This window comes from Puma concolor, chromosome D4, assembly GCF_028749965.1.
Source record: "Puma concolor isolate L17-30 chromosome D4, mPumCon1.1.hap2, whole genome shotgun sequence".
In the NCBI taxonomy this organism is placed as follows: Eukaryota; Metazoa; Chordata; class Mammalia; order Carnivora; family Felidae; genus Puma; species Puma concolor.
The window spans coordinates 58,688,143-58,711,682 of NC_141679.1; the positions used below are offsets into that span (position 1 = coordinate 58,688,143).

Genomic DNA, 23,540 nt, shown 5'->3' on the forward strand with positions numbered 1-23,540 from the left:
AAAATCAAAATAGAATGTATGTGCTCAGATCATTCATCTCCTGAAAATCTATTCAACCTATACACAAACTTTAAGGTCCCCTTTTATTATTGTTCTATTCTGTTGTTGCCACTTGTTCTCACTTCTCTACTCAAAAATAATTTCAACAGTATTCACACTAAACACAAATTAAGATCCAAGTCCTCATGCTGACATGTATGTCTCTGTATCTTCACTATATGGCCCCTCGTTAAATGGTAGGTATGTCTTTGTGACAGAGTATTTAGGAAGCAGAACTGGAAAATCTAGAAATAAGAAATGATAAAATATGGACAAATATTTCTTTCAGTTGACTTTATCGTATTGTCATTTTATTTTAGGTGTATCAACTGTAAATAGCCCAAAGCTGTTCCCTCCTCTTTACCTGCCTTTTGTTAGATGGAGTTTTCTAGATATACTATCTGTTTCAATGTGTAGAAGCTATACATTCTGTATTTCTATTCTCCTAGTAATTACCCTTAATACACTCTTCTCTCTCTGTCCCCATCTCATGTGCAGATCTTTTCCATATTTCTTTTGTATTTTTTTAAATGTTTACTTATTTAAGAGAGAGAGAGAGAGCACGTGTGCAAGCAGGAGGGAGAAGGGCAGAGTGAGAGGGAGAGAGAGCCCCAAGCAGGCTCCATGCTGTCAGTGCAGAGCCCAACACATGGCTCAATCTCATAAACGGGGAGATCATGACCTGAGCCAAAATCAAGAGTCAGATGCTTAGCTGACTGATATGCCCAAGCACCTCTCTTTTTTAGTCTTTTTGAAGTTCATTTATTTTGAGAGAGAGAGAGAGACCATGCACACTAGCAGGGGAGGGGCAGAGAGAGAAGGAGAGGATCCCAAGCAGGGTCCAAGCTATCAGCGTGAAGCCCAATGCGGGGCTTGAACTCACAAACTGTGACATCGGGACCTGACCTGAAACCAAGAGTTGAACGCTTAACCTACTGAGCCACCTTCTTTCTCTTTTTTAAACAGACCTTATTCAGACTTAAAAGCATGTCATTGTTTCCTTTGCCAACCAATGGTCTTGAATCATAGTTCTTGCATTTATTCTTCTGCTTCCTGGGGAGAGTATACTTTTTAATAATTCTTTCAAGGAGGATTTCTTGCTGGTCAATTTTGTCTTTGAATATTTGAAATGTTTTTATGTTTTGGCTTTACACTTAGATGATAAGGAAGCTAGCAGAACTCAAAAAAGTTTCTGTCTTGGAATATTTGTCAATTTTTTATTTGTCCTTTGTGTATGTTCTGAAAGTTCAAATCCTGTTCAAAACTCAGTCTTTCTTACATTCTGGGAAATGATTTTGCATTATTTCTTTAGAAAGGTCCCAAACATAGGGGAAACCACAAGAGACTCTCAAATACAAAGAACTGAGGGTTGCTGGAGGGGGGTGGGTGGATGGGTTAAATGAGTGATGGGTATTAAGGAGGGCACTTGTTGGGATGAGCACTGGGTTTATTATTACAGAAGCAATTTATCACTAAATTCTACTCCTGAAATCATTATTACACTATATGTTAACTAACTTAGATTTAAATAAAATTTAAAAATTAAAAAAAAAGAAAAAGACTAAAATAGAATAAAAAGGTCCCCCCATGAGGAGCGCCGGGGTGATTCAGTTGGTTAAGCATCCTGACTCTTGGTTTCAGCTCAGGTCATGATCTCGTGGTCATGGGATTGAGCCCCTGCACTGGGGATTCTCTCTCTCTCTGCCCCTTCCCTGCTCACACTCTCTCTCTTAAAATAAATAAATAAACTTAAAAAAAATTTTTTTTAAGAGGTCCCTTCAAGTGTCTCCATCTGAAAATATTATTAGACATACTTAGAACTGATGGCTCGGTCTCTATATTTAAACTTTTTTTTATCCACACTTCATTTTGCCTTTTACACTATATCTGGGAAAATTTCTCCACTTGATCTTCCAGAAACTAGGACACCTTTTCTACATATTTACTAATTCTAAATTCTACCAAGTAAGGTTTCTAGTTGATTTTTATGGATATAGTATCTTCTTGCATCTCTCTCATGTTACACTTACTCAAAAATTCTGTCTGTTCTATTAACGGTTTCTTCAAGTTCTTTGTTTTATTGAGTTTAGCGTCCTTCTTTCATTTTGTATCTGAAATTACGTTAGACTGTTGTTGGATATCACATCTACTTGCACGGCCTGCTTCTGGGAGGGTATCTGGCAACTAAGTGTATTAGCTAGCCTACAATAATATATCAAAGGGAGAATGGAGTAAGGAATCCTAACAGACTGCTGGGCAGGATAAGCCCACAGTTAAGTTTTCCAGGTTAAGTGCTCCCTATCCTTCCCCTTTGTGTTTCCATGACCTTAGAGCACAAAGCTTCTTTTCAATTTTAGAACCCACAGCTAGTTACCACTACCATCTGGAACAGACACTTCTGACATTCCCTTGCTGGCCCAGAGCCTTTACTCCTAGGCTTATACACTATTGACATGTTTCCACATGTACACGAGGAAATGTGTACATGAAAAGTTCCTAATAACACTCTTTATAATAGTAAGAAACTGAACATCACCATTACTCAGTAGTAGATAGAAACATAAATAATGGCATATCAATATAATGGAGAACTACTGCTACCCACATTAAAAATAGAATGCTTAGGAAACAAAGTAAAAAACGAATACATCTAAATGAAAGTAAAATTAGCAAAAACTAAAATTACATCATTTTAGAATACATTCATAAGTATTAGAAAGTACTAAAGGAATGTCCTCAAATCACAGGACAGGGTTTATCCTTTAGGAAGGATGAATAGGGTCTTGTGAAGTAGTAACAACGTTTTATTTTAAATTTTTTTTTTCAACGTTTGTTTATTTTTTTGGGGACAGAGAGAGACAGAGCATGAACAGGGGAGGGGCAGAGAGAGAGGGAGACACAGAATCGGAAACAGGCTCCAGGCTCTGAGCCATCAGCCCAGAGCCCGACGCGGGGCTCGAACTCACGGACCGCGAGATCGCGACCTGGCTGAAGTTGGACGCTTAACCGACTGCGCCACCCAGGCGCCCCAACAATGTTTTATTTTAACCTGGGTGTTGGTACACTTGTGTTACCTTTTTTTTTTTTTTTTAAATGTTTATTTATTTTTGAGACAGAGAGAGACAGAGCATGAACGGGGGAGGTGCAGAGAGAGAGGGAGACACAGAATCTGAAACAGGCTCTGGGCTCCGAGCTGTCAGCACAGAGCCCGACGCAGGGCTCGAACTCACGGAACGCGAGATCATGACCTGGGCTGAAGTCGGACGCTCAACCGACTGAGCCACCCAGGCGCCCCGTGTGTTACCCTTTTAAGTATATGCTTGTTTTACAGGTTCTTTTGAAAGCATGACACATTTCACCATAAAACAATAGGAAAGATTACAGTAGATGCTCAGGTTGTAACCCTGAAACAACCAACCATATTGTCTCAGCTACTGTATTTAACAGCTATAAAATATTTTACCTGGTTGACATACATTATTTTAAACATTCCCATAAAATTGGGTAAAAACGCACCAGGTAATGTGAAAGTCTTAGGGTCTCAACAGAACATAACTCAGAAACAGGTTTATTTTGTCTCATTTAGAACAAAGAATGGTAGTTTTAAGATCCTTCATTATTAGTTTCCTAGGGCTGCCATAACAAAATACCACAGACTAGGTGGCTTAAACAACAAAAATGAATTTTCTCATTGTTCTGGAGACTGAAAGTCCAAGATCAAGATGTCAGCATGGCTGGTTTCTGGTGAGAGCTCTCTTCCTGGTTTGCAGGATGACCACCTTTTTCACTGTCCTTACATGCCAGACCGAGTGAGCTTTCTGGTGTCTCTTCTTATAAGGGCACCAATCCTATTGGATTGGGGGCCCCACCCTTATGACTTCATTCAACCTTAGTTACTACCTTAGAGACCCCATCTCCAAATACAGCCACACTGGGGAATTAGGGTTTCAACTATGAATTTTGAGAAGACACATTCAGTCCATAACACCTTCCTAACTCCAGACCTTCAATATTTCTTAGATTACCAACATACTGGACATGCGAACAGCTGCCTCACTCCAAGGATTCACGATTTCCCTGAATAAGAAATGTATGTACTCTGGGGCGCCTGGGTGGTGCAGTCGGTTAAGCGTCCGACTTCAGCCAGGTCACGATCTCGCGGTCCGTGAGTTCGAGCCCCGCATCGGGCTCTGGGCTGATGGCTCAGAGCCTGGAGCCTGTTTCCGATTCTGTGTCTCCCTCTCTCTCTGCCCCTCCCCCGTTCATGCTCTGTCTCTCTCTGTCCCAAAAATAAATAAACGTTGAAAAAAAAAAAATTTTTTAAAAAGAAATGTATGTACTCAGGCCACAACTAAAGAGGAAGAAGCTCAGAAGAAATACATTCCCCCAGGAAAGAAAGACAGGGGCCAAGTCCCATAAGAGAGAGGACTGAGCACTGAAGTAAACTTCAGTCACTCTTTTGTACTAGAGGCTCCACGGTTTTATAAGAAACCTAATTAAGTTCCCAACTGCCTTAAGGATACACAAGAAATAGGAATGGACTAAAAAAGAGTATCTCATTTCTAGGATTTCTGTATTTCATTACAGTTGTGAGCTATAAAATTCATTTTTCTGTAATCAGGATTGTAGGCTAGCCTACAAAACACCTTAAACCATAAAGTAGCTGAATGCATATATGATGGCATGGATTGATTTTAGGTAAATCACTTTAGCCTCTTTGAATTTCTTCACCTGTCAACCATAAGCTAAATGAACTCTCATGATCTTGTGTGGAAGTCTATAAATAATGTCACCTTCTTCATGTGAATGTGTATGAATGTTTATAAAATGCCTATAGAAAAAATGCTTTTTGACATAAACAAAACAAAACAAATCTATCAATGGAAGAGAATTTAAGAAATACATTGTAATCAACTAACCTTCTTCTGTTGCGTGCAGGTGTGTTGCATCGTTCCCCTGAGAAGTGATGTTGGCTTGATCGAACTGAAGGGGGCTGCCTATTTGATGTCATCTCCCATGGTCGCATTGGTGGTGAGGGAGCTGGTGATGCTGATGTATAATCAAAGACTGAATGAGAGAGGCGCTGTCTCTTGGGACTCGGACTATCTTCACTCTGCCAATGCAACAAAATCAATCAACTTAATGAGACCTTTTAAGGATTTTGCATTACTATATACGCACAGGCGTTTAAACATATTTACCTTAAAGAGTACAGGAGGGGAAAAATATGCTGTCAACCCAAATTAAATATCTTTAAAGAAAAAAGAGGCTGAATAGGGGAAGGGAGATACACAGTAAGTATCAAATGGAAAGTAAAATCTGTTTCTTAAAAGTCATCATAAAACTCATGGACATTTAAGATGAACAATAAGGCAATAAACAATTGTATGGAACTTGACCATTTATTTAAAACCCCAAACCAATTCCACTATGTTCCCCCATCAGTTAAGTTACATTTTTAGAGATCAGTTCTCATCTGTGAGATCAGCTGAGGAGGGGGAATAATTTTAGTAGGCCCTTGACTTGATTCTAAATAACACCCTTCTGCTTCTTTATTCCCACTATTTAAGGTCATTACATTTTCTTTAATAAGGGTTAGAGGAATAAAGTAACATTTTTATGAAACAGATAAAGAGTCAACTGATCTAGATCATTAGTTCTTAACGAGAACATTACAGCATTTTGAGGAAGACACAGAGTTTCAGGTAAATCGTGGGAGTGGTGAATAATTCAAAACCTGTACCTGTTACACATTGAGTTTTCAAGGATCACAGCATCACTAGCTATAAAATTGGTATGGATCTCTTAGTTGAATTAGTAACTCTCTAGGATTCTCCATAGAATTTTCCCAACCAGTCTCACAGAAACTATCAAAATTTCAAGTTAACCAATGTCTGGCTAACCAATGTCTATTTTCTAAGAGAACCTCTCTTATCTCAAATCTACTCCTTCAAGTTCTAATTACTTGGTCATTAGAGCACTTTTGGGTGCAAAATAATTGGTGCCTGCTGCCAGCACAAAAAATATCGGATTAGCAAAAGAGTATATGGGGTTACAATACTACAACATTAGATTTAAAGAGATAAACAAGAATTAACTAAACTGATAAAAAATAAAGCAAATTCCTAAATGGTTACTTTTGATCATTCCACATTATTAAGCAGAGGTGTTCCAAAAACGATGTCACTGTCTTTCTATATTTAAAAATATTATAATTCAGGATGCCTGGGTGGCTCAGTCGGTTAAGCATCTGACTCTTGATTTCGTCTCAGGTCATGATTTCACTGTGAGATTGAGCCCTGCGTCAGGCTCTGCGCTGACAGTGCGAAGCCTGCTTGGAATTCTCTCTCTGCCCTTCTCTGGCTCGTGTGCAGATTCTCTTTCTCTCTCTCAAAATAAATAAATAAACTTTAAAAAGGATAATTCAAATTTATCATTATTATTAAAATAGTAAATAGTTTTCAGAACCATAAAGAAACACCTTATTTTCTCCCTAGATTTAATGGTGCTTGTTATTAAAAGTATGTTTGTTTTTACCTTTTGATTTTAAGAAGAAAATCAGTTATGTTCTGATAACCCTAAAACTTCAAAAATACCAATGAAATGTAGATATTTTGATTAAAACAAAGCAGAATGATCAATACCTGGCAAAGTCATACATTAACTACACAGAAGCACTAGAAATAAGTGATCTCCGGTTGGTCAACCAAATTTGACTTTTTTTTTTAAACTACCAAACGCTAGTAACCAATCACGATCTTCAGTTTTCATATATGTATCTTATACTGCGAAGCTTAATGCAAGCTATGATAGGGACTTTGAATTCTAAAAAGTCACTGCCCAAAATGGAGGGGAATGGTACAAACCCACAAAAACAAACTGCAAATGCATTGTTTTTAAGAGACAAGGTGACTGGGAAAGTTCCCTATCTCTTCTGTGTGCTGTGATAGATTCACATTAGTGAAAAAGAGGAGACAAAGAATAGGAAGTGGAGGGAAGTGAGCAATTCATTAGTACTACGGTAATAACTCTTCCTATTTTACTCAAAGTAATAGAAAACCAAAATGGATATTTAAAGACAGGGAAGTATTAAGAAGTTAGTTTACTACATATATACAACATGGTTTCATCACATTCCTCATCAATTTTAGTACTCTAAGGAACTCCAAAAATATCCTCAGTTTCCAGAAAAGGGAAGTAGGAATAACCTACAAAGAAACAAGAATTAGATTAGCATTCCCTCAGAAAACAAAAGATGCTAAAAATGCTGAGGGAAAATATTGAACCTAGAATTTTATACTCCAACCTAACTACTAATCTACTGTGAAGGCAAAAGGAAAGACTTGACAGATATATAAAGGTTCAAAGCTGCTTCTCACACATCTTTCAAAAAATTTTACTTGATTGATTTTATGTGTGCACACGTGTGTGCTGTCTTTTATTTGAGGACACAGACACACACAGAGGATCCAATGAACAGTAATAGTAACTCAGAAGTGCAATGAAAAGACATCTCAGGACTGAAAAGTAACTATTCCAATTAGAACAAGCTAGAGGACTCCAAGAATATACTCTAAATAATACGAGTTCAAAAACAGTACGACTGAGAACTTGGAAGTTCTTACAAAACTTAAGCACATGGTTATTCTGTCATAGGAAGTATAAAAGGTAACCAGGGGTGCCTGGGTGGCTCAATCGGTTAAGCACTGGACTTCGGCTAAAGTCATGATCTCACGGCTCCTGGGTTTGAGCCCCGCATGGGGCTCTGTGCTGACAGCTCAGAGCCTGGAGTCTGCTGGGGATACTGTGTCTCCCTCTCTCTCTGCCCCCTCCCTCGCCCACGCTCTGTCTCTCAAAAATAAAAGTTAAAATTTTTTTTTCTGAAAGGTAACCAGAGTCTAGAAAAACACAAAGACAAAAACAAATCCATTATCATTTTGTCACGTAAAGCATCCCTGGAGTAGAACAGGTAGAAGATTATATCTTCTCCTCCATGGGCCAACATGCTACTTAGTCCTGAAATGACTATAACAGATAGATACTCCTAACACTATGGAGACTGTTACTGGTTTTCAATTTTATAATCAACCTAGACAAGGTGTGAAAGATCACCATTGTAGTTACAGAAAAAAATATGTAAGTACTGTAAACTTTGGTAAATTAAGTATAAAGACTTGTTTTGACAAAAGCATGGACTAAATGTAAAAATCCTAATAGAAACATCTAGAAATAATGGCTTAAATACAACAAAAATATTTTTTAAGTTTATTTATATTGAGAGAGATCGAGAGAGAGCAAATGTGAAAGCGGGGAGGGGTAGCAGAGAGAGAGAGAGAGGGAGAGAGAATCCCAAGCAGGTCCATGCTGTCAGCGCAGACCCAGACGCAAGGCTCGAACCCATGAACTGAACCGTGAGAGCATGACTGGAGCAAAATCAAGAGTCAGATGCTTAACCAGACTGAGCCACCCAGGTGTCCCAACAAAAATAGTTTTTAAATGTAACAATGAACTCAGAAAAAAAGGGAAACTACCAAGGACCAGAAACAAAGGGGAAAACCAAAAACCAGATTTGGTTTTTTTATCTTGGGGTGGGACACAGAAGCTATGGCCTTATCACTCACTGAACCCTTCAAAGAGCCAAAGTTTCCCAAGTACTATACTTGCAATAAAAGGGAAGACTAGTGGGGCGGCTGGGTGGCTCAGTGGGTTGTGAGTCTGACTTCGGCTCAGGTCATGATCTCATGGTTTGTGGGTTCAAGCCCCATGTCGGGAGCCTGGAGCGAGCTTCGGATTGTGTGTCTCCCTTTCTCTCTGCCCTTCCCTCGCTCATGCTCTGTCTCTTTCTCTCAAAAATAAATAAACATTTAAAAAAGGGGGGGGGGGGAGACTAGAAAAAGCCCACTGGCATGGAGAATCAATAAGAAAACAGATCTACTCTGGACTGGACTGGAAATTGAAGAAGAGATTTATCCCGAGAATTCAAACCACAGGTTAGCTCCTCAACACCAAGTTTAGGGTTCAATTTTTTTTTATTACCCACAGAGGTTGCCTATGAGCCTCTAAGCTTAGAAATTAATATAGAAACTGGTCCAGAATTATGCTGCTACAAATTCTCTTGGCAGAGGTGAATGCACAGCAGAATCTGGAGGAATACTTCCCTGACCTTGGACAGTGGTTCTTCTACTTCTGCAAGTGTCAGCAACATCAGATTGTTCGGCCTGCTCTTCAGTCTCTGATTAAGAAATTTTGGATCAGGGCCCAAGAATCTTCATTTGTAACACAATCTTGGGTGATGGTTGCTGCTGCTGGTGTGGGACTACACTTTGAGAACCACCAAAACAAGTTAAGGGACTCTCTTAGCAAAAGTCCCGAAGGATAGACTCCCCATAAAAGAGAAATTTACTTTTTCAATTTTCAGTGGAAGAATTTCCCTTTTTTCCTTGTTGACTCTGTGCCAGTGGGCTGACTTTAGAAAGTTCCAGAAGTTGATTCAAATGAGGCACAAGTACTGTCCGTTTTGGTACAGAATACTGGTGCAGATTTAGGGATCAAGGGAGGCAAGAGAGGGAGGAAAGGAAGAAGAACAAAAGAAATCTAGCTTGCTAGCTTTTATACTTGGTATTAAACATCTGATAAAATGAATTACACCTCTGTTAACACCAAATCACCTTAAAAATTTTCTAAGTATTTATTTTTGACAGAGAGAAAGAAACGGAACACAAGTCGGGGAAGGGAAGAGAGAGAGAGAATCTGAAGCAGGCTCCAGGCTCAGAGCTGTCAACACAGAGCCCAACGTGGGGCTCAAAATCATGAACCACAAGATCATAACTTGAGCTGAAGTAGGACGCTTAACAGACTGAGCCACCCAGGTGTCCCAACACCAAATCATCTTTATAACCAAAATATCATCATTAGAAGTGAAAACAACCCTGGAGACATAAAAATGCATTGCACGATTCCAAAAGCAAGTCTAAAGTCATTAAAATCAGGGGCGCCTGGGTGGCTCAGTCAGTTGAGTGTCCGACTTCAGCCCGGGTCACGATCTCGCGGTCTGTGAGTTCGAGGCCTGCGTCAGGCTCTGGGCTGATGGCTCAGAGCCTGGAGCCTGCTTCCGATTCTGTGTCTCCCTCTCTCTCTGCCCCTCCCCCGTTCATGCTCTGTCTCTTTCTGTCTCAAGAATAAATAAACGTTAAAAAAAAAAAAAGTCATTAAAATCAAAATGTTATGGTAAAAGAAATATGTACACACATGCAACACATATGCATGTATATATATACATATATAAAACACATATTCTTATATAGATATCTTATATATTTATATATAATTATGTAAAAAGAAATGTTATCTAATAAAATTAAATTTATACATCTCAATCAGCAAGTCTTGGAGATAAAGCGAGATCCTGTGGAGACCAACTTTTCCCAAAGTGGAAACAGATTCCAAGTTGTAGATTAAAAACTGGAAACTGAAATGGCCTCTGACTTCAGCTACCAGTAGTGAGCCTCATGGACCTCCTTCTCAAAGTAGCAAGGTGGCAACTGGGAGGGGCCAGACAGGTGGGGGTAAAATTACACAATAATATGGTCCTTTCCCTCCACTTATCATTCAAGACTATTTTTCATCTCTTACAAATAAGCACAGCATGACTTAGAGTCCCCATTTCGGAAGTGCCTGGGTGGCTCAATTGGTTAAGTGTCCAACTCTTGATTTCGGCTCAGGTCATAACCTCATGGATTGGGAGTTCATGGAGCCTGCTTGGGATTCTCTGTCTCTGCTCTCTGCCCCTCCCTCTCTAGCAAAAATAAACTTAAAAAAAAAAAAAAAAGAAAAGAATCCCTAATTCTCTTTTTAAACTCCGAGACTTTCTCTACTTGCCTTAACTATCTTTGGCAAAAGATACAATTTCTCATTTCACAATTAAGAAATAAACGCTAAATTTAAATGGCCCAGACAGAGAAAACACTGAATTCCATTCATTTTACCTTTTTTTTTTTTTTTAATGTTTTTTTATTTTTGAGAGAGAGCATGTGAGTAGGGGAGGGACAGAGAGAGAGGGAGACACAGAATCCCAAGCAGGCTCCAGGCTCTGAGCTGTCACCACAAAGCCCGACGCGGGGCTCAAACTCACAAGCTGTGAGATCATGACCTGAGCCGAAGTCAGATGCTTAACCGACTGAGCCACCCAGGAACCCCTGAATTCCATTTTAATAGATGTGAAAGTACTTAAGAAACTAAAACACTCCATATAAAGCAATTTGGTAATAAAGAATATCCATCAAGACAAGACTCTTGTTTTGTTTTGTTTTTGCAAAGGAAGGATATAAGCAAGGAAAAGCAGGAAATTAACAATTCATATTTGAATCACACAATATGGCTTAAGAAAAGATCTCTAAATATTCTCATTTAATTTTCTACAATCTGAAGTCTTTGTTTAAACTACATCCAGATTAATGTTTTTCTATTAGTCAAGATAAACCAAAGACAACTGAATGATTACACTGCCCTTGAACTACATAATGTATAGTCCTGTTTCACATAATTCACATTGGACTTCAATGTATAGCTCTGCTATTCCTCAGCTCAAAATATTTCAGAATAAAATCTAAACTCATAACCACACTACCAGTACATCTTCCTGGGATGTTATCTTACTTGTAGCTACAGAGGGGAAAGAGGCTTTGAATACTGTATTTTCAAAAGCATACATCAAAAAAAAAAAAAAAAAAAAATCAGAACTTTTGCTTTTTGATATTGTTCAAGTTAGTGTATTTTCATGAAATATGTGCAGTGAGTGCTTCGAAAGGGATTCTAGTCATATAGCATTGCAGTCCTATCATAATGAGTAGAATTCAATATTGTGTGAAAATGATGTTACTACCACTGGCCATAACTGCTAGGCCAGGAGTGGCTTCCTGGGTTTAGGGAGGCCTGAATGGCTAATTTTTTAAGAATATATTAATGACCTTATGTTCTATTTTTTTTCTTAATGTTTAATCACACAAATCATCATTCATTGGTTCACAAAAACATTACCTTGATGGTGTAATTTGTTTTCAAATGTTAGTTCCACCAAAGCACTCGATTTTATGTATCATGAATCTGACTGTAATAATTTTAAGCTGTAAACACAAATCAATGGTTAAAATAAAAAATCTGAAGCATAAGTACGAAACCAATGAAAACGGAGAAGATAATAAGAACAATTTGAAATCAAGGGATCCCTCTGAGATAACCAGGTAGAGCTGTTCTGTAGACAGCTCAAGTCCAGAGACTAGAAATTTAAGGAGTTTTTGGTATACAGATAGATGGTAGGTTAATGAAGGTACAGACATGGACAAAATTTCCCCAAACAACTTATACAGTGAAAAGAAGGTCCAATATTGAACTCTAAAAAGTATTTCATGCTGAGTAGTTCATGAGACAGTGGATGGAGTGTGGTGATAGAAGGCTCGGTGAAATGGAGCAAGGATTCAACTAAAAGGTCAAGCAAGATGGGGACTGAAAAACATCCACTGTGTTTAACAACAAGGAGCTCAGTGACATGGAGTTATTTCTTTGTAATAGGATTTAGTATCTATTATGGTATATTGCCCGTTACAACAATTTTCAAAAAAGGTTTTTTTCCCTCTGTATTTTCTTTGAAAAATCTTTCTTATGAATTTAGAATAACTCTATAAGGTTTCTAAAATCATTAAAATTCTAATATTTTGGCTGGAATTTTTACTGTCTATAAATTTGTTGGAGATTTTTTTTTTTTACAATAATTAGTCTTCTCTTTCAGAAACCTAGTCTATTTCTCTGTGTATCAATCATGAAAATTTCAATCACCTAATTAACTTTTGTAAATTTACAAAATAAAGTATCAGACAGCTATCATTAGGATACATGCATACACCCTTGAAAGCAAGGGGTGTGCTAGACATGAAATCTAAGTTCCCTACAATGCATCTGTTTTATGAAAGCACACTATCTACAATCACAATCAATGGATTGATTGATGGCACAGAAACTTAATTTTAAAACTGTAAGGGGCTGAGAGAGACAAGAGGGAGTTTTGGGGGAGATGAAAGTGTTCTATTGTCTTGTTTGAGATGGTGGTTCCACATCTGTATGTATTCATCAAAAGTCACAGACTTGTACACCAAAAGGGTGAATTTTACTGTATGTTAATTATACCTTAATTTTACCTTAATTTTAAATTTCTAAAACTATAGGGAGTACCTTTGATTCTAATGTTAAATATAGACTAATTTTTATAGAGATGCAAATATGCCCACACATGTACGTTTCTTCTGTAAGAAAACTCAGACTAACAAATATACAAAGCCATCATTTTCACACAAATTAAAATATCAACTCAATATACACTGGGAGAGGGATACAAGAATATTCATGGCAACACTACTGCTTGTGATAACAGTAAAAAACTGTAAACTACTGGAAATGTTGATCAAAAAGAGAGGGAATAAACTACAGCATATTCAAATAAATGAAACACTAAAAGAAAAATGAATCAACTACATACATGGCTACAAGCATCATTATGGATGAGTCTCAAAATGACAAAATACAAAGTATGGTAACATTTATATTAAGTTCAGAAAGTAAACAGTATAGTGATACTGTTTGAAGGATACTGCATGTGATGAAACCACACAGAGAAACAAAGGGATACTAAACACAAAACTCAAGAGTTTTACCCAAGGCACAAGTATCAGACAGCAGGTAGATAGATGGAAGGTCATATGAAGACCTCGAAAGTATAGGGAATGGCTGACTTCTTAAGATGCATGGTGGTTTTTTTTTTTTTAACTATACATGTGTCTGCTTTATACATTGTAACTTTCATATATGAATTATTTCATAATTTTAAAAATTAAAAGAGCATGCAGAATTTGAAAGATTTTGACTAAAACAAGTAAAAAAGGAGCAAAACACAAAAGCTTTTAATAAACAAGGACAGTGACAAAACTGCTAAAGAGTGGAGATGAAAAACAAATATAGCCCAAAACAGGATGAGATGTTTCTTAAAAGACATCTGGTGGTTGGAAACAAAGACCCAGGGGAATATTAAACACTTCCATGTCCTCTATGACCATCCCACTTACTAGATACATACTCAATCCCCATGTATGGAGTAGGAAAAATCAACAGTTCTTTTTTACTCCTACACAAGGCTGCAGGGAAAATGATGTCCTCCAAAAAGAGACTAGTTTCAGCTAAGATAAGGATACTTTAAGAAAAAAATGTAAGAGGTAGGTGAATCTGTTTAAAACGGAGTGTTCCAAAGGGAAGGAAAAGTAAAAAAGTTAGGAGGGAAGGAACTTGGGGGAAAGCCAAGAAAACATAACACATTAAAAGAATAACTCTGAGAATAAGAAATGGGGAGATTTCTCCTTTTCACATGGAAAGTAAATATTCTAGGGCTGAGAAAAGCACAACTGGAATAAGAAATCACACCCAATTTTATTATCAGAATTAGCTGAAGGTCTCTGACAGTATCTCAAAGGGGATATGAGAAGGATTTACTTTGCTTCATGCAGAACAATGGTAGGCCAAAAAGTGGGCAGAGTTCCCTGGGAGCCAAGTATACTGAGGGCCTTGTTTTAAAGTTAGAAAAAAGTAAGATTTAAGTTTAGAGATATAAATAAAAATTTAACAATAATATCTTTCACCTTTCTGCAACATTCAAATGGAACTGGCTCTTTTTTGTTTCATTTTTAAAACGTGTTTAAATTTACTCCATTTGCCAGCAACTCCTTGAGTTTAAAGTTAATACTGACTTAATGCCGAGAGACACAAAGAAGTCTAGAAAACAAATTAAGTGTCATATAATTGTTTAGTGGTGGCAGTAGGGAAGGTACTAAGTCAATTTCTTCCTTAGCTATACTGGTTTGCTACTAAATATCAAGCTACTGCAGACCAACTGTATCAAGAACAGTAGTCAATATGCCATTTAATTCAATACAGATAGCTATGTCTCTTAACATACTGTGTTGTATTTACAGAAATACTTGTTGATTTCTACAGGTGGTATTGCTGTAGTAGAGACAAGGAATAGCAAAAGGTGAATTTAAGTCTCTGCTCTGCCAATAACTAGCTATGTAACAGGGCATCTCAGAGTTTTTCTGAGCCTATTTCTTCATCTAGAAAATCATCCATGACTGGTGTGTTGTTAGGAGGATTAAAAACAAAGGAGACAATACATGCAAAGCAGAGAACCTGGCACAAATTCCAAGGAATATCAGATTGCAGAGCCCTGGATCACCTACAAAGCTATTCTCAGAAATTTCATATCTTCAATTTAATGTATCACACAAGCATTTCTCTTTCAGAACTAGTCCTAAGCTCCAACCTACCACTTCCACACAAACAGAAAAATGGCTCTATCCAAAATCCAAGTTTTGATAAGCGACTCTCACTACCTCAGATTTATATACACATATACAAATACATACCTTGGCCCACAACCCTAAAACGCAGAAGCAATTCTACAACTAGTTTCCATTCGGTAATAAAAATACTGACTTCCATTATAAAACATGCTTCTCTAGCAGTAATGGATTAGAAATTTAGTAGCCAGTAATTTATTTGAGCACATCCTAGCAATCTTGTCAATAAACTAATGATAGTCCTTGCCTTAATTTATTTTCATTTTACATATAACAAAAATTTTAATGATATTTTATCCACAGGTTCAAAAGTGATAGAAGGTACGGAAACATGTTTTCTTTCTGAAATTTACATCACTATCAAACTCTAGGCAATAAACAAATAAGTAGTAATGGCTTTAAAAAATATCTTGCATGCTCCCACTTTTCCATTCCTACACAATTTCACATATCTGTAATATCTTCTACTTTCCTATAGAATGTGGCCTATTAGCACAAGTGATTGATACCAAAAGATTAAAAAAAAAAAAAAGAATATTAAGTGGTCAAACAATAAACAGCAGCTCAAGAGAAGACAAACATTCTTCAGAAAAGCTGGCTAAGTTATATTGAAGAAGGCCTCTAAGAAGAATACTTATTCCCACATACAATAGAAAATAAGAAGAAGATATTGAGAATTTTGTTTCAAGCCTTCCTAAAAACAACCTAAAATGTATCGGTGACTTTCAGCCCTATGTAGGGAAAGGGTAAATATATAAGAACCTGGAAGAAAGCTTTGAAGTGAGCATCCTCTTGAACGGTAGTATTCTGATCACTTGGGAGGAGAGGGAACAGGCTCTGAAGTTTCACCCTTTCACAAATCACCTTGTTAGGATGGCCAGGTAGAGGTGCTGAATTGGCCCCGGGAGATATCTGGGAAAAAGAGGGAGAAGAAAAGGATAGTTCATGGCTAGCCGCACCAATGTGGAGAATCATGTCTATGAAGGACAGTCTGGGTTTTCTAAATATTTGTGTTAGCAGAGATTGGAAAGAAATTAAAAATTAATCTTAAACATCAAAACAAATATAAGGATGGCAAAGGTTGCCTCTGGCAATGGATCTCTCTTAAAAAAAAACTTTTTTAAAAGGCAAAACAGCACTGTTCAAAAATGCAAAACCTTTCCTGTGTTTCCCGTATAATACCTATTAATAGCTTTTCTCTTGGTATTGATTCTAAAACCCTAAAGGACAGATAAGACTTCATGTTAAGAAAACCTGACATAAAATCATATATCTTAAGTATAGAAAGATTAGTGTCCATCTGGACTAAGACTAATATTTTTTCATTCTATTTTTTAATTAACCTCCTATATGATCATGCAAAGAAGACGAGAGATTTCAGAACACTTGCAGCAAAACTTCTATAGTGACCATAGGTATACAAAAGAAGAGTCTGCAGACACCTCAGCTCTATTCAACACAAACCTAGCAACCTTAAGAATAAAGGATATGATCACAAGCCCCAAAGCAAATGACTGCATGTTTTAAATGCTTGGCTTGATTGTAGGTTAATTCCCTTCATCATATGTAAATATGCTCAAATCTGCAGCATTTTTAACCATGGACATCATGAGCATCACTTGTTCCACTGTGCTGTGGAGTGAACCACCTTTGGAAGTTAAGGTTTGTGAATGTGCTTATCCCTACATTGAAGAAGACCATGTGCTTCAGACCATGTGTCTGGTTTTCAGTTTCACTGCCTCATTCTTCCCTTACATATAAATGTCTATTCTGTGACAGGCACTAAACCAAGAAGATACACATGGTTTCCTGCCTCCAAAAAGTATATGCTATGAAAAAGAAACAAAAGCAAATCACCGTACAATATACAGAGTATCATCTTTCTATGATACTGCTAGGCACTGGGTGCTACGGAGAGGTAACTGGCAAAAGACAGCAGTGTTGTCAAGAAACTGCAGAATGTTCAGTATGGCTAGCCAGTACAGAAGTAACCAGAGAGGAAGGCAGAGACAGAGCATGAAGTAGCATGCTAATTATATTAATAATACTTCTATAATAACCTTCCTTAGCCCATTTTTTGTTCTGGTTTGCTATGAGCCTGGTAAACAGATAACCAGGCCTGTTCCTAAGACTAAAAGTGCTTCCAAACACCTTCCTAGGAGTAAAAGTAGATCACTTGAAGGCACTAACTTTACAATTCACTACTACTGCTGCTGCTGCTGCTACTACTACTACTACTAAAATGTTTTGACATGAGCTAAAACTTGTCTCTGCACCACAAACATGAATGTGCCAATATTCTTTACCACTATGATGAGGTATGAAGTGCTGAATCAAGGAATATTTATGACTGCCTCCCCAAGTCAAGAGTTGTTAGTAAAGAAGATAAAACATGGATCCCACCCTTAAGGAGCTTACTGCAGTTAAAAAAAAAAAAAAAGGATGCAAAGCAGCCAACTATAGGATAATGTATTAAATGCAATACGGGCAAAAATTAGAATAGAGGTAGGAGCCTGGAGTTTATCTGAAGACATATAAAAGATTTCATAGAAAGAAGTGTATTTCACATTCCTGACTCCTCAATCTAAGGATTTCACCACTTTAAAGCCATTCTCTTCTCAAAACAGTCTGTTCCTTTAAGTTGCATATTCTTTTTGCAATCTTCTTAAGCTTATAGTTTGCAAGGTACCTTTGAAGAGTGTTTTAATAAGCTCACTTGCCTTCAACTGTCATCTCTAAAGCAGTCTGCATGAGTAGCACTCTTATAGACTGCTAGTACAAGTAGCTAGCTTGGTCAACAGAAATCAGAGGGTCAGGTTTCCTCTCCTTAATTCTGTTTCTTTGAAAACTTAAGATTTCAGTCCTATAGAGGTATAAAACCAACCAACCAACCAAACAAGAAACTGGCCAACCCTGACCCTTGTGGTCATAAGTTAATAATTTTCAAGCATATTCCTCTTCTACCTATGACAATTTCCTTTGGTCAGAAGCTCCATGCCTATAAAGAGGGAGAACAAACAATATAATGGAGAAAAGGTATATTCAAATGCTGTAGTTTATATAGATCCAGGACAAAATAAGATGGGCATGAAACGAGGTGCACCCATTGGATAAGATAAAATCACACACAATTATTTTGTATGTCCACGTGAGGCAGAATTCTTAAGAAGGAAGGCCTCCAAGATTCCCACCTCTGGTACACATCTCCTGTATAATCCATTACTCCATGGTGTGTAGGCAGGACTGTAAATAGTGTGGATTTCATTTCCATGGTTAGGTTAAATTATATAACCTAATGATATGAACCCCTTCACAGAAGTGAAGGGATTTTCAAGTGAATTAAGATCCCAAGTCAGTTGATTTTAAATTAATCAAGGCAGGCCGGAGTTAGAGAAAGCTCTTAAAAGAAGAACTCTTCAAGAGATTCTCCTCCAAACCTGCAGACAACTGCTATGTTGCCAGAAGGCATATGAAGAGGGCAATGTGGCAGACAGGAGGGCACCCTCTAGGAGCTGAATCGTTCGCCAGCTGACTGCTAGCAAGAAAATGGGGGGACTTCAGTCCTACAATTACAAGAGCCATACTGAACCAACAGCCACTGAGCTTCAGAGAGGACATCAAACCTCTGATGACATCATGGCAGCAGCCAAGTAAGACTCTGAACAGAGGGCCCTGCAGCTAACCCATGATTCCTGACCCATGTACACCATGAGATAACAGATTTGTGTTTTAAACTACTAAATGTGAGGTAATTTGTTACATACAATAGAAAACATGACATATATGTGTCAAATTGAAAGTGTTGTATACCTGAAGAAAGTTTCTTCTCCAGAATTTTAGCTGTATTAATTTGATGAAAGATACAAATTACAACATTTTTTTTTAATCTAAGCAATATAGCAGTTTTTAAAACTTCAATCTGGTAATAGCTAACTTCGTGCTAGGAACTGAACTGGGGCTCTCTGATCTTTACACACTGCAAGTTAGGGTTAACCGACTTGCTTAAAGCTGCAGAGCCATAATTTGAAGCTAAGTCTATCTGGCTCTAAAGTTCATGTTCAATCCACTAAAACACCTTGTAATTTAAGGATTTTAAAAGTAACATCTTCTTTATAATCTAATTAGTAAAAAACTATTTCATAAAGTCTATTTAAAGTTATTTTAAGTATTCAAAAAGTAAATGTTTCCTTGTAAATTGTTTCTGACATAACCTTCCACTACTTCCCTATACCTTCCTCATTCAAAATTACTTACGGTGTACTGTATCTGGAAGCAGATACAATTCTGTTTTTCTCTAGTCTGGCAACTGTTGAACATTACAAAGATACAGTAACTCAATCTTCTCTCAGGATGCAACCTATGTTTAAAAAGTCCTGCCAAGAAAACACCCCTGAGACCTGATTAATCTGCAACTCCCTATACTTCTCATCTTTTTTTTTTTTTTTTTTAACGTTTTATTTATTTTTGGGACAGAGAGAGACAGAGCATGAACGGGGGAGGGGCAGAGAGAGAGGGAGACACAGAATCGGAAACAGGCTCCAGGCTCTGAGCCATCAGCCCAGAGCCCGACGCGGGGCTCGAACTCACGGACCGCGAGATCGTGACCTGGCTGAAGTCGGACGCTTAACCGACTGCGCCACCCAGGCGCCCCTATACTTCTCATCTTTAATGTTTGTTTACATGTAACTATATAACTAATTTACCCAGCATAACTAAGAAAGCACCTGTTTCAGAAAAGTCACAGAAAACAGTTTAACCTTTTAAGCACTAATACAACACTATTTTAGGCCATCTTGTTTAATGTGGCCTTTCCCTGTGGGATAATATAACCCACAATTTAACATCTGTCTTGAACGGTGTAATTGTTATCAGTTATGATGCTAAAAATAACATAGGACTTAGGTCCAGATATTGTCCCATAACTTGCTTCCTCCAAAATCACCTCTGGTGACAGCTTCCTTCTTCATTCATTTACATTTTTCTTATAAAGGTGTGGTAGAGGATATGCAGGTACAGGACTTCTAGGCCAGCATTAAAATAATCTACTTTCTTCAAAATAAATTGCTCAAAGGCCCAAATAGTCTTCTCCAAAACAGCCACATTACTCTCCAGAAAAAAAAAAAAAAAACTGTTCATTGTTACTAACAGCATACCACCTGGTCAAAAGGACTCAAATCACAGCCTAATAGAAGAAGAAGAAGAAAAAACCAAAACAAACAATAAAAAGTCAAGTGCTTAATGTTGACCCCACCAAGTCTTTTACTCCTTCCTCTAAGTCCAAGACTGGATACCTTAAAAATGAAAAAGTCGAATCCAAGTTATCTAAAAATCCACATATTCTGACAGCTGCCATGATGGCAAATGTTAACATCCTAGAAAGTAATCAGGTAGATTTTATCAACTATTTGAACAGTTTGAATCCGTAATCTTTCATCTGATAAATTCCCAGGTTATAATCTAAAATATGGGAATACCCCAAAATATGGGAAAAACCACATGCATACACAGGTTCATCACAGTACAGCAACAATTTAAAAGGGAACTAGAAGTAACCTAAATGTTTAACAAATAAGTATTTGCTAAATAAAATAATGGTGTATATGCTTGCTGGTCTATTACACAGACTTTAGACCATTCAAGGACTGCTACTACCTACTGAGGGAAAGATCACTGCTATTTAGCACTGAAGCAATCTCTCTTTTTTTTTTTTAATGTTTGTTTATTGGGGGGGGGGGGGGGGACGGGGAGAGCCAGCGAGCGAGTAAGGGCAGGAGCAGGGGAGCGGCAGAGAGAGAGGGAGAGAAAAAATCCCAAGCAGGCTCCACACTGTGGGTCAATGCAGAGTCATGCTGGGCTTGTTCTCACATTCTCATGAGATCATGACCTTAGCTGAAACGGAGTTGGATGCTTAACTGACTGAGGCACCCAGGCACCCCTGGGGCAATCATTTTTTAAAACTATTATTTTTATTCTCGAGTTAAGGCAAACAACAAACTGGGTTCATGTCTTTCTGGGAGCACAACAGAACCAGGGTTACTGAAAATAGCTGAAAGGCTCCACCATTCTTTCCCTACCCACCCCCCCCAACCACAGTCCCATAAGTTACTCGGAAGAGGGTGGATGTACATGCAACTAAGGAGGTCTCTAACCATTACATCTTTTGAGAAGGCGTTCATAAAGGTTAGGGAAAATAAGAGTTACATTTTTTTTTTTTGAGCTACATATTATTTTAAATAAAAGTTCTTTTCTGGGGTGTCTGGTGTCTCAGTCGGTTAAGCATCTGACTCTTGGTCTAGATTATCAGGTCATGATCTCACAGTTTGTGAGTTCGAGCCCTGTATCAAGCTCTGTGATGACAGTGCAGAACCTGCTTGGGATATTCTCTCCCTCTCTTTCTCCCCTTCCCCACTTACGTGAGTGTGTGCTCTCTCTAAATAAATAAATAAACTTAAAAAAAAAAAGTTATTTTCTTTTCCTTCCACATCCAGATTTGCCTGCCCAAGGATTATTCTCCCAGCAAGGAAGTACATCTAAAATAATTTTATTTAGGCTGGTAACCTCTTAGAGCACTGTTCTAAAGTGCCTCTTCAAGATTTCTAAGAATTACATAGATTTGGAAAGTATCCAGACCATGACCAGCCCAAATCAATACAAAAAATTTATGTATGTAAACTAATAACTATTTGAAAAAAAGTGTGTATAGGATCACCGTAATTCTTAAATAAAATTCATAATTAATTCAAATATTTATAGCAGGCCTACTATGTGCTACATGCTGTGAATACATGGGGAAAAGTTATTCTTGCCCTCCAAGACTCAGTCTAGTGAGGGGCAATTCAAGAGGAACTAAATAGGGCCCCTCTAACATAGAGTGAGAAGATGCTGACATCCTTAAAAAAGGAACATGAAAAGATACAGGATGTGAGGAAAAACGAGACTGTGTAGATGGCCCCTCTTCCTCTTTTTGCTCAAATTCTCACTTGTTAATTTACTATACAGAGTTGAAGCATTTGCTTGATCTCCTCCAGACAAGGTAGTCACTTCAAGAATGTAACATTTGTTGAATGAACTAGACCAAAACTACATTCAAATGTGTTTACATCCTTATGCTCCCTCCAGAGAAAAATAAAGCAAGCTATGAGTTAACCAAAGTAAAACAGAAGTGAAAACACAGGTCTGATATATGTAGTTAAAAGGAAAATAACCAAAACTATTTAGTAGACCCTGACACTACCCACAAACCAGCACAGTGAATTACAAACTGAAGGTGGCTAAACAAAGCTGGGACTGGGACAGCACAAACAGAGAAATAGATGGAACAGACTGGAAGTAGAAGACAAAGATAATCTTGACCAATGAACTTTCCATACAGACCAATCATTTGAGATTTTTGAGGATTTCTCACCCATACTTCCCACCACAACCTTGAAATAAAGTAAAAACGAGCACAAATAGTCTGGTAATGTAACTAAAAGGTTCATCCAAAGCTGCTGGCAGAGAGACAATAGACCTACACTCCACATTATGATGCTAACAGATTCAGTTATGTCTAATTATGCCATCTTATATCCACCTTCCTCAAAAGTCAGGTCGCTCTAGTAAATTCTGAACATTTACTCAGATTAATACTTGCAACCTTCAGTTCAGCGATAAAAACAGAATGAGTATATAAACCTCGACAAGTACAGAAACAGAAATAACCTTCTAGAATCACAGAAAATATCAGAGGTGGAGGGACCATAGCCAACGTTTAAATCCAACTTTCATATTTTACAGATGAGGCCCTGGGGCCCACATGGCCAGTTTGTGGCGAAATTTTTTTAACTATAGCCTCTAAAGTCTACCAAATCTCTTAGAGATAAGTCTTATAGAAAAATTATAGAAATCAGCTTAAAACTGAACTCATGTAATGAAATGATTTAAGGTTTAGTATGCTTTCAAAAAGTGAAACATATTATGCCAATAAGTTTACAAACTAGCAAGAACTGGAGAAAGAAGAGTATGTGAAGAGATACAATTCTCATTTAAAAATCCAGTTAGTAATTTCATATTCCGACTGCAAGTATGTCCCAATATATAAATTATATACAAATATATTTATTTATA

General features: G+C 37.6%; 1 protein-coding gene across 9 annotated transcripts in view; it reads right to left on the minus strand.

Moving 5' to 3' along the window:
• Positions 1-23,540, minus strand: part of RNF38 (ring finger protein 38) — a 132,084-nt gene that overhangs the window by 26,662 nt on the left and 81,882 nt on the right. For 5 of the 9 annotated variants that reach the window (XM_086683505.1, XM_086683509.1, XM_086683512.1 and 2 more), the window contains one exon: positions 4,959-5,152. In XM_086683505.1, the coding sequence (XP_086539631.1) occupies positions 4,959-5,152 (194 nt within the window). Of the gene's footprint in view, positions 1-4,958; positions 5,153-16,196; positions 16,347-23,540 lie in introns of all 9 variants that reach the window. The other 4 variants (XM_086683504.1, XM_086683507.1, XM_086683506.1 and 1 more) reach the window with 2 other exon arrangements.